This window comes from Oncorhynchus tshawytscha, linkage group LG24, assembly GCF_018296145.1.
Source record: "Oncorhynchus tshawytscha isolate Ot180627B linkage group LG24, Otsh_v2.0, whole genome shotgun sequence".
In the NCBI taxonomy this organism is placed as follows: domain Eukaryota; kingdom Metazoa; phylum Chordata; class Actinopteri; order Salmoniformes; family Salmonidae; genus Oncorhynchus; species Oncorhynchus tshawytscha.
This window is the reverse complement of record NC_056452.1, coordinates 4,001,360-4,013,707: the sequence shown is the minus strand read 5'-3', so window position 1 is coordinate 4,013,707 and position 12,348 is coordinate 4,001,360. Positions and strand designations below refer to the sequence as shown.

General features: G+C 43.2%; 1 protein-coding gene across 12 annotated transcripts in view; it reads left to right on the top strand.

Moving 5' to 3' along the window:
- The window catches only part of LOC112223839 (eukaryotic translation initiation factor 3 subunit C-like), an 80,137-nt gene extending 69,455 nt beyond the window's left edge, over nt 1-10,682 (top strand). For 4 of the 12 annotated variants that reach the window (XM_042305187.1, XM_042305185.1, XM_042305194.1 and 1 more), the window contains 8 exons: nt 674-761; nt 928-1,093; nt 4,922-4,963; nt 5,478-5,522; nt 5,717-5,764; nt 6,377-6,428; nt 6,909-6,950; nt 10,117-10,682. In XM_042305187.1, coding sequence (XP_042161121.1) covers nt 674-761; nt 928-1,093; nt 4,922-4,963; nt 5,478-5,522; nt 5,717-5,764; nt 6,377-6,428; nt 6,909-6,950; nt 10,117-10,504 — 871 coding nt within the window. In that variant the 3' untranslated portion in view covers nt 10,505-10,682. The remainder of the gene's footprint in view (nt 1-673; nt 762-927; nt 1,094-4,921; nt 4,964-5,477; nt 5,523-5,716; nt 5,765-6,376; nt 6,429-6,908; nt 6,951-10,116) is intronic. The other 8 variants (XM_024387096.2, XM_042305189.1, XM_042305186.1 and 5 more) reach the window with 8 other exon arrangements.
- Nucleotides 10,683-12,348: the final 1,666 nt, after the last annotated feature.

The window sequence follows — 12,348 nt, the reverse complement described above, 5'->3', positions numbered from 1 at the left end:
GGACTAAAAATAACTTTCAATTGAGATTCTCTATTCAATGTTCTATTTTTAACTACTGTAGCCTGGTCCCCAACTGTTTGTTATTGCCAACTGCTATGGCATGACAACAGCCATAGGGATTACTATAGGCTTATTCCCGTGTAGTCAACCTTCCAAAATCCCATCTTGTTCACTCAGCTATTGGATGTCTGGTGAACTTCATGTTTGGATTTCTGGTGACACCAGAAACTCGCATTTGATTGGCTCTGAGTAAAAATGGCGTTTCCCCTCTGGAGAGGCATTTCCTTGTCTTTCATTTATTTGGCCATATCTCGGTTTTAGTTGCCTATGCGGCATTAGTTTTGTATCTTATGCATGCCAACTTGTTGCAAATCAACATTTGTTTTTGAAATACAACATATATACAACATGCAAAATCTTTGATTGGCTTGATAAGTGTCAACCCGTCACTGGTTTCCATCTAGACTACCGAACTCAACCAAAGCAAGAATACTTCCTGAGGAGTTACTTCCCCAGGCTTACTAACTACTGTGAGAAGCCTGGGATTCTGCTACCATTTGGTTATACAGCACAAAAGGATCTGGGACCAGGCTACATCTACTGTGCCTCATATAATTAGCTCGCCTGGTTGAATGGATAAATACAATCTTTCTCCTTCCCCTTTGTGTCTCAGTATGGAGACACTGAAGGAGATGTTTGAGCTGGAGCTGCCCATGGTGCACAGCATCATCAGCAAGATGATCATCAACGAAGAGCTCATGGTAAAACCCACGGCATCAATGTGTCATGTGTAGACCGTTCAGCACCATAGACTTAATAAAGCTAGATAATGACATTGTTTTATGAACCTGGAGCTGTAACATGTTTGTGTGTGTGTGTCGGTCTGTCCGTATGTCATCTGTGTCTCGTCTGTCTTTCCTCCCCCAGGCATCCCTGGACCAGCCCACCCAGACGGTGGTGATGCACCGCACAGAGCCCACCTCCCTGCAGAACATGGCCCTGCAGCTGGCAGAGAAGCTGGGTGGCCTGGTGGAGAATAACGAGCGCGTCTTTGACCTCAAGCAGGGAGTCTACGGCGGCTACTTCAACAGAGGTTAGTGGAGCAGCACATACATGCCAACCGCAGAGACTGGGTTTCGATCCCTGTGTCCACCATTCATATGGTCATCCCTTCTAGGGCTGGCATGGTAATTGTATAACCGTGTTAACTGACGATTATGGCTGAAGACCATAAATAAAATAACCATCATAACCGTTCATTTTTATTGTATTTTTAAGTAAATATGCCCAATAGCTGTAGTGTACATTAATGATTATAGTTTGACGGATTATCTCATTCTCCTCCCTCTATGCTGTCTCTCCTTAAAAATGTGCTCCTTTTGACAATATGATCTGTATCTACCTTATGTGCTCTGGCTATACGTTTTATCTGGTTTGTAAAGATGCTAAAAGACACCATTTCTGCTGAAATGAACTACCAAATGTGATTCTTGGTGAGTGTGGACCTTTATAAGGGAATGTGAATCTGAGACGGTGATGAAATTGTTTTTGTCTAGATGTTAGCATGTTAGCATTTCCGCAGCAGTTTAGGATAGAAGGTTAGGATAATTAGTTTAAGGTTATGAAAAGGGTTAGGGTTAGATCAAATGACCCCCCCCAAAATATTTTGACGTTAATTTGACTATCTCTTCTAGCCATGACCGATGAAAACCGAAGTTGAAATCCATGCTAGACTAGCAAACGTGAAGTATGTGTGCAACAGCTGCACACTGCAACTGCATGATCACTGCTTCAAATATTTGTAATAATAACCCAAGAAAGACCACAGCCTGTCGTTTCCAATGGGAACGCACATCAATCATAGTGGGCAGAACAAGCAAGGTGGTGGGCAGAGCCAAGCACGCGTAAGCAAGATCCTATTGGTGTGGTCTAGCATGTATTTGCATATTTCCGTTAGTGCTGGTGTGCAATAACTAAATTTGCCCTTGCACTCCTTTTGATAAACGCAATTTTTAGAAACATCTGGTTCATTGTTCTATCTGTGACTATGTGATAGACTTGTTTACTGCAGTTGCTAGGCAATGGAAATAGAATGAATAGATCAGGTTTTGAAGCTCTAACCCTGGCAATTTGACTGATAAACTCATGGGTACACTCGCAATGTCTGCCTGGCATTGTGATGCAATAATGTTCATGGTCATTTTGGATGTTCTATCAACTGATGCTCGATTGCCATGGTAACTTGGAATGTTCATTTAAAATTATGCTTACTGATATGGCTCATGCAATGGAAGGTATTTTTTGTTGCGTTTACTCAATAAATCACAGAACAGATTGAAGGGTTATTTTACTTCCTGGCATGGGTACTTCTTGCCAGTCCACCCATGATGCCATCATTGACTTGAATGGGAACGGCCGTTCTATTCTTTATATTTCTGTGGTGTTACTGCTTTTGCTAGAAGCGGCGCAGCAGAAAGAGATGAGCGGAGAAAATAACACAACAGGTGAGACAAAACCGCGACTCATCAGTGATGAGCACTTTTTGTCAGTCCTGTCTGGTCCAGCGATGTTGGGTTTGTGCCCATAGGCAACGTTGTCTGGTAAGGACCTGCCTTACAACAGGCCTACAAGCCCTCAGTCCAGCCTCTCTCAGCCTATTGCGGACAGTCTGAGCACTGATGGAGGGATTGTTCGTTCCTGGTGTAACTCGGGCAGTTGTTGTTGCCATCCTGTACCTGTCCTGCAGGTGTGATGTTCGGATGTACCGATCCGTGCAGGTGTTGTTACACGTGGTCTGCCACTGCAAGGACGATCAGCTGTCCGTCCTGTATCCCTGTAGTGCTGTCTTAGGCGTCTCACAGTACGGACATTGCAATTTATTGCCCTGGCCACATCTGCAGTCCTCATGCCTCCTTGCAGCATGTCTAAGGCACGTTCATGCAGATGAACAGGGAACCCATGCATCTTTCTTTTGGTGTTTTTCAGAGTCCGTAGAAAGGCCTCTTTAGTGTCCTAAGTTTTCAGAACTGTGACCTTAATTGCCTACCGTCTGTAATCTGTTAGTGTCTTAACGACCCTTCCACAGGTGCATGTTCATGGTTCATTGAATAAGCATGGGAAACAGCATTTAAACCCTTTACAATGAAGATCTGTACATTTATTTGGATTTTTACAAATTATCTTTGAAAGACTGGGTTTTGAAAAGGGGGGCGTTTCTTTTTTTGCTGAGTTTATATATATTTAAATATATATATATTTAGTCCCTCATGTGGGACTAAAACTCACAACCATTGAACCAAGAGCCAACTGTTTTAGCAGACTGTGCCACCAATTAGTCATAGGTTTTGGGGGAAAAAGCTAGTTGACTATAATAGCCTCCACTTTTCTGGGAAGGCTTATCACTAGATGTTGGAACATTGCAGCCGGGACTTGCTTTCACAAGCATTAGTGAGGTCGGGCACTGATTGATGTTGGGAGATTTGGCCTGGCTCACAGTCGGCGTTCCAACTCATCCTAAAGGTGTCAGAGGGGCTCTGTGCGGGCCAGTCTAGTTCTTACACACCGATCTCGACAAACCATTTCTGTATGGACCTCACTTTGTGCACGGGGGCATTGTCTTACTGAAACAGGAAAAGGCATTCCCCAAACTGTTGCCACAAAGTTGGAAGCACAGAATTGTCTAGAATGTCATTGTATGCTGTAGCGTTTAGACTTCTCTTCACTGGAACTAAGGGGCCTAGCCCGAACTATGAAAATCCCCCAGATCATTATTCCTCCTCCACCAAACTTTACAGTTGGCACTGTGCATTCGAGCAGGTACGTTTTCCTGGCATCTACCAAACCCAGATTTTTCCATTGGATTGCCAGATGGTGAAGCGTGATTCATCACTCCCGAGCACGCGTTTCCACTGCTCCAGATATGCTGAGCACTTGTTGGCTGCTTTTCCTTCACTCTGCGCTCTAACTCATCCCAAACCATCTCACTTGGGTTGAGGTCCTGCGATTGTGGAGGCCAGCTCATCTGATGCAGCACTCCTTCACTCTCCTTCTTGGTCAAATAGCCCTTACACAGCCTGGAGGTGTGTTGGGTCATTGTCCTGTTGAAAAACAAATGATAGTCCCACTAAGCCCAAACCAGATGGGATGGCGTATTGCTGCAGAATGCTGTGGTGGCCATGTTGGTAAAGTGTGCCTTGAATTCTAAATAAATTAGACGGTGTCACCAGCAAAGTACCATCACAGCACCTCTATGCTTCACGGTGGGTACCACCCATGCGGAGATCATCCGTTCACCTACCCTGCGTCTCAGAAAGACAGTGTTTAGAACCAAAAATCTCAAATTTGGACACATCAGACCAAACAATTCTGGACTTGGCCCAAACAATTCTCTTCTTATTGGTGTCCTTTAGTAGTGGTTTCTTTGCAGCAATTAAATCATGAAGGCCTGATTCACGCAGTCTCCTCTGAACAGTTGATGCTGAGATGTCTGTTACTTGAACTCTGAAGCATTTATTTGGGCTGCAATCTGAGGTGCAGTTAACTCCTATTATTCTACTTATCCTCTGCAGCAGAGGTAGCTCTGGATCTTCCTTTCCTGTGGCGGTCCTCATGAGAGCCAGTTTCATCATAGCGCTTGGTGGTTTTTGCAACTGCAATTGAAATTTTCCGGATTGACTGACCTTCATGTCATAAAGTAATGCTGGAATGTCGTTCCTTTGCTTATTTGAGCTGTTCTTGACATAATATGGACTTGGTCTTTTACCAAATAGGGCTATCTTCTGTATTCCAGCCCTTATTCCAGCCCTTAGCACTTAATTGAATCCTCTTGGTGCCTTGGGACACACAAAGCACCACATACAAGTAACACTGACTAAGTGATTTTAACGTGTGTTTGTGTGTTTGTTTGTTGTTTGTTTGACAGATCAAAAAGGCTACCAGCAGAAGCAGGGTGGCTACAACAGAGGTAAGTGCCAATCTTGTACACACACGTCCGCCTTAGGGTGTGTGTTTCCGTACCACTGACCATAATATTATCCTTAGCAAACCTGCACCAACGCAGGAGGTCGCTTCTGAATGTTGTAATGATGTTTTTTTTCTCCTAATGCATTGAGCGCTAATTAATATGCATGTTTTATTTAATATGTGTGATTGTGGTGGTGTGTATTGCCCATTTCTCACTATTGAGCCAAGTTGGGCAGAGCTGTACTGCACTGGCCTGGTTATACATCCACCATAAATACTGGAACTGTGCCAAAGAGGACAATGTGAAAATAAAATATTACGGTAGCACAATGAGATTGTGGCTGGCACGATTAGTGTGAAAAGGGTATTGGTGCCTGTAGGCAATAGGCATATATTGTGTGGGGAAAAAACAGGAAGATTAAAAAAATAAAAAATGTATCCTTATGTGTGTATGCCCACGCTCATTACGTGCCGCAGCTGTGCGTTTCTAAACTGTTTTCACTGTACGGTTTCAGACCAGAGAGGCAGTTACCAACAGAAGCAAGGCGGTTACAACCGAGGTGTTTAAAATAATTGATTTAAATGCATGCTTGTCTGAATCTTATAAGATAGCGACTGTGTATGTGTCTTATTTCAGTTTGTATGTGAGAGAGAGACAGACATTTTTATTATATGTAGTAAAACGTGTTTTTTTTCGCTCACATGACATGTCACAGCTGTGTGTGTGTAAACGGTTTTCATTGTACGTTTTCAGACAGTCAGAGAGGCGGCTACCAACAGAAGCAAGGAGGTTACAACAGAGGTGCTTATGAACACATTTCTACTGCCTTTATTTTCTAAAGAATGTCTTTATTAAAAAAATTAAATGCTTAGAATATTTTTAAAGCCACTATGAGTGAGCTGCAGACCCCTCTTATCATTCTGTCGTGCCAGAGCCGCTGGACATGGTTGTCACTAGTCTAGAACCATCAGGATGTGGTTGTGTTTAGGCGGTTTTCGAGAAACATTAGGATACTGTAAGTTAGAATTTCTAAGAACACAATGTATTCATGGGTTTACTGTTCTGTAAATACTATAACTGTTTAAAGGAAAATGTGTCTTTGGGAAAAAAAAAAAACAGCAATTAAATGTTTAATCCATTTTATTTAAGGATTGCTCTAGCTTAAACTATGAAACAGAAAGAACATGTAATTGAACCCAGTAACAGCTTCTTGCTATGAGAAATATTTGACCGAAACCCGCATGCAAGATGTAAGGTCAATTGATGAAAGTGTAGCTGAACAACTACTCGATAAAAAAAAAAAGTGTGAACAAGCACAAATGTGTAGACATTATTAAACTGCACAAGTCATTTGTGGATTATAATTGGATAATCAGTTGTGGCCTCGCTCGTGCTTACAGTTTATGGTTACAGTTGGTTTCAGACAGAGGCGGTTACCAACAGAGGCAAGGCGGTTACAACCGAGGTGCTTATGAACCATTTTATACCACCTTTATTTTCTTATGAATGTCTGAATTTTTCTTTTTCTTCTTAAAGCCACTGTCAGTGAGCTTGCAGTCCCCTCTTTTCCCATTTCGCAATGCCCAAGCCTTGGACAGTAGTAGTCTAGAATGGGATTTGACACCTATAAACAGAATTATCCTTTTAAGTGTACTAATTTCAGTTTATATATATACCATCGTAAAAACAATGCATTGGTTGTGTTTAGGTAGGTCTAAAGAAACCGGTATTTCAAACATACTATCAACTTCATATTTAGTTAGAGAAAAAAAAAATTGTTTTGTTTGATCAAGAAAAGTACCCTAAACCCACAATGCAAATGATGAAAGCGTAACTAACCACCGCATAAGCACCCAATGCAAACAAGCAAAAATGTCATTTTTAGAATATATTGGACACATTAGTTGTGGTCTGGCACATGCTTACCGTTTGTGGTTGGTTTCAGACGGAGGAGATTACCAACCGAGGCAAGGCAGTTACAACCGAGGTGCATATTAATTTATACCACCTTTATCCTCTAAATGTCTGAATTTTACTTCTCTTTTTTCTTAAATCCAGTCTGTGACCTGCAGTCCCCCTTATCATCCCTTCATGCCAGAACCTCTGGCCACTAAAAACATCCCCCAACATTTCATTCTCTCTGTCTTTCACTTCTGTTCTTCGCACAACTTGTTAGCATTAGCCCACACATAGTACAATGCATTTGGAAAGTATTCAGACCCCTTGACTTTTTTCCACATTTGTTATGTTACAGCCTCATTCTAAAATTGATTGCATTGTTTTTTTTCTCTCATCATACTACACACAATACCCTATAATGACAAAGCAAAAACAGGTTTTTAGAAATGTATAAAATATATAAAAAATATATCTTTTTTTTTTTTTTTACATAAGTATTCAGACCCTTTGCTATGAGACTCAATTGACCTCAGGTGCATCCTGTTTCCATTGATCATCCTTGATTTTCTACAACTTGATTGGAGTCCACCTGTGGTAAATTCAATTGATTGGACATGATTTGGAAAGGCACACAGCGGACTACAGTGCATTCGAAAAGTGTTCAGACCTCTTGACTTTTTCCACATTTTGTTACAGTACAGCCTTATTCTACAAATTATTAAATTGTTTTTTCCCCTCGATCTACACACAATACCACTTAATGACGAAGCAAAAACAGGTTTATAGAAATTTGAGCTAATTTATTACAAATGGATGACATTTACATAGGTATTCAGACCCTTTACTCAGTACTTTGTTGAAGCGCCTTTGGCAGCGATTACAGCCTTGACTCTACTTGGGTATGACACTACAAGGAGTTTCTCCCATTCTTCTCTGCAGATCCTCTCAAGCTCTGTCAGGTTGGATGGGGAGCATCGCTGCACAGCTATTTTCAGGTCTCTCTAGAGATGTTAGATTGGGTTCAGGTCCGAGCTCTAGTTGGGCCACTCAAGGACATTCAGAGACTTGTCCCGAAGCCACTCCTGCATTGTCTTGGCTGTATGAACCTTCGCACCACCTTAGTGCTCTGGAGCAGGTTTTCATCAAGTATCTCTCTGTAACTTGCTCAGCTCATCTTTCCCTCGATCCTGGACTAGTCTCCCTGCCACTGACAAACATTGCCACCACCATGCTTCACCGTAGGGATGGTACCAGGTTTCCGCCAGATGTGACGCTAGGTACTAGCCACTTTAAACTATGCCACTTTGTTTACATACTCATCTCATATGTATATACTGTACTCAATACCGTCTACTACATCTTGCCTATGCCGCTCTGTACCATCACTCATTCATATATCTTTATGTACATATTCTTTATCCCTTTACACTTGTGTGGATAAGGTAGTAGTTTTGGAATTGTTAGTTAGATTACTCGTTGGTTATTACTGCATTGTCGGAACTAGAAGCACAAGCATTTCGCTACACTCGCATTAACATCTGCTAACCATGTGTATGTGACAAATAGAATTTGATTTGATTTAGGTATTCAGGCCAAAGAGTTACATTGGTGTCATCAGACCAGATAATCTTGTTTCTCATGGTCTTTGGGTGACTTTTGGCAAACTCCAAGCAGGCTGTCTTCCCTTTAACTGAGAAGTGGCTTCCGTCTCACCACTCTACCATAAAGGCCTGATTGGTGGAGTGCTACAGAGATGGTTGTCCTTCTGGAAGATTCTCCCACCTCCACAGAGGAACTCTGGAGCTCTGTCAAAGTGACCAACGGGTTATTCTTCATCTCCCGATTGCTCAGTTTGACAGTGGCCGGCTCTAGGAAAAGTCTTGGCGGTTCCAAACTTCTTGCATTTAAGAATGATTGAGGCCACTGTGTTCTTGGGGACCTTCAATGCTGCAGACATTTTTTGGTGCCCTTCCCCAGATATGTGCCTTGACACAATCCTGTCTCCGAGTTCTACGGACAATTCCTTCAACCTCATGGCTTGGTTTTTGCTCTGACATGCACTGTCAGTTGTTGGACCTTATACAGGCAAGTGTGTGTGCCTTTCCAAATCATGTCCAATCAATTTAATTTACCACAGGTGGACTCCAATCAAGTTGTAGAAGCATCTCAAGGATAATCAATGGAAACAGGATGCACATGTGCTCAACTTTAAGTCTGATAGCAAAGGGTCTGAATATTTGTAATGTAACAAAATATGGAAGAAGTCAAGGGATCTGAATACTTAACAAATACACTGTTTATAAGGTCCCGCAATTGACAGTGCATTTCAGACCAAAAACCAAGCCATGAGGTTGAAGGAATTGTCCGTAGAGCTCAGAGACAGGATTGTGTCGAGGCACAGATCTGGGGAAAGGCACCCCTACGGTAAAGCATGGCTGTGGCAGCATCATGCTGTGGGGATGTTTTTCAGCGGCAGGGACTGGGAAACTAATCAGGATCGAGGGAAAGATGAACGGAGCAAAGTACAGAGCGAGATCCTTGATGGAAACCTGCTCAGGACCTCTGACTGGGGCGAAGGTTTACCTTCCAACATCACAACTATCCTAAGCACACAGCCAGCCAATGCAGGAGTGGATTCGGGAGAAATCTCAATGTCCTTTAAGTGGCCCAGCCAGAGCCCGGACTTAAACCTGATCAAACATCTCTAGAGAGACCTGAAAAAAGCTGTGTAGCGACGCTCCCCATCCAATCTGACAGAGCTTGAGAAGATTTGTAGAGAAGAATGGCAGAAACTACCCAAATGCAGTTGTGCCAAGCTTGTAGCGTCATGCTGTAATCGCTGCCAAAGCTGCTTCAACAGATTACTGAGTAAAGGGTCTGAATAATGGTGTAAATGTAATTTTGTTTTTATTTGTAATAAATTTGCAAACATTTCTATAATCCTACGCAAGAAGGCTCGAGACTTATCTCTGCCAAATGTGCTCCAGCAATGTACTGAGGAAACAGTGTGAATACTTTTTTATATATATTTGCAAAAATGTCTAAAAACCTGTTTTTGCTTTGTCATTATGGGGTATTGTGTGTATATTGGGGGGGGGAGAAAACAATTTAATCCATTTTAGAATAAGGCTGTAATGTAACAAAATGTCTCGGTCTTTTCAGCTCTTTTTGTCTGGACGTTTTACTTTTCTGTTCACATTTTCCTCATTTAATTGTTCTTTTCTTTCTTTCTCCATCTTTGTTTCTCTTCACAGATGGAAACCGAGGCGGTGGTGGCTACCAGGGGCAGAACAGGGGGGGCTATCAGGGTGGTGGTGGCGGCTATCAGGGTGGTGGTGGCGGCTATCAGGGTGGTGGTGGCGGCTACCAGGGTGGTGGTGGCGGCTACAGGGGAGGCTACCAAAACCAGGACAGGAGAGACTACTGAGCCAGAGGAGCTGCCCTCGGAACCTGGTCCAACAGAGCCAGCCCGTCTTCATTCCAAAACAATATCATCTTGGGTTGTATCACTTGACATTGCAGCTCTACTACGCTTTTCTCCCTTTGTACAACATTGATCAGCTTTCCCTCTACATGACAGGTTTGAAAACCGTTGTACTCATTCAAGTCAGTTTCCCTATATATTTAAACTTTGTAGTATAATATCTGAATTGCCTATGCTTTTTGTCGAGTGTGAATGTGTTTAGACTAATGGTGTTGAATAATTGTGTGTGACGAGATGAATGCAATTGCAGTGTGTTTGGCAGTTGTATCAGGGTCAGAGACATGTCAAGTAAAGTATTTTCAGTTGTAACCTCTGAAATAAACATTATTGAAACAATATATGGTTTTGTCTGATTCTTTCAAGTCCATTAAAACATTGTTTTTTGGAGACGAATCAAAACATTGTTGCCCTCTAATGATATCTACAGCAAAATCAATCTGGCACCTGACACACATCTCCTATCCAGCGACACTAGACTAAAGCTGTACTCAGGAGAGCTAATGAGCTCTATGGGCATCTTTGAGACCGACACAAAAACAAGTTGCAACTTGAGATCCTGAAAACCAGTCAACATCTTCTTTCAGGCTCTACATGCAAACGCCTGGGACTGATGCAGTTCACTGTACCAAATGACCTGCACATTGTGGATCATGTCCAGTATGGACCCCTGTCTAAAGAACATCTACTCATCAGATATGACAATGTATTCAACAGGCCCGTTGAATTAGTACCTGGGGAGGTACTACACATTGAATTGGATGAGAGTGTCACTCCTGTCCAGTGTGCTCCGCGCTGTGTGCCCATTGCAATGAAAGTGGCTGTGAAGGCCCAGCTGGACAAGTATGAAGCCGATGTCCACGTGACTGAACCAACTGACTGGATCAGCAATATGGTCATAGTGAAAAAGTCAAGAGAAGCTGAGAGTCTGCATCGACCCAAAGCATCTGAACCAAGCACTATAACTCTCTCTCTACATCATGCCGGCACTGGAGGATGTCCTCTACAAGCTTCCCAAGACCAGGATTTTCACCTTGGTGGACACCCGAGATGCATTCCTGCAATGCAAAATGGCAGAAGAAAGCAGTTTCATGACTACCTTCTGGACCCCCTAGGGTCGGAAACGCTGGCTCAAGCTCCCGTTTGGTGTTTCCGTGGAGCCTGATGTATACCAACGGAAGCAGCAGGCGTTACTGGCTGGGCTCAAGGGCATTGAACCCATCGCTGATGATGTCCTCATCACGACCTCGAGGTGAAGCTCCTGGCACTGATGGAGCACTGCCAATCAGTTAAGCTGCGCCTTGGCCTGAAAAAGATGCAGTTCGAAGTGAGACGTTCACTACCATGGTCACATTCTCTCGGCCAAAGGCCAGACACAGACAAAGTCAGCGTGATCCTCGACATGCCAAACCTGTCTGATGTAAAAGGGGTGCACCGTCTCATCGGCTTTGCAACTATCTTGCAAAGTTCATGCCACACATATCAGCAGTCTGTGAGCCTCTGCGCCGGCTGCTAGACAATGACACACCATGGCACTGGCTACCCAAACAAAAGGCCTTGGTGAAGGAGATTGAATCTCTGGCTTCATCCATGCCAGTGTTGTGCTACTACGACGTTACGAAGCCTGTCACAATCCAGAGCGACTCCAGCCAAAGTGGATTTGGATGTTGCCTTATGCAGAAAGGCTATCCCATTGCGTTTGCCTCGAGAGCACTCAACCCCACCGCAGCTCTCAACCCCATGGTCGAGAGCTGGTCACCGCTGAAACTGACCACAAACCACTCATTGCCATATTTAATAAACCTCTCCTCAACACACCCAAGAGGCTTCAAAGCATGCTCCTGACTCTGCAAAACTACAGCCTGAAGGTCGTCTATAAGCCAGGACCAGAGATGTACATCAGCGACACATTGAGAAGGGCAACAGCACAATATACAGGCAGAGGCACTGTCTATCAGCGGCATGCTATCTGTTTGCTATAGCAGGAACAACAAGATGTTCAACA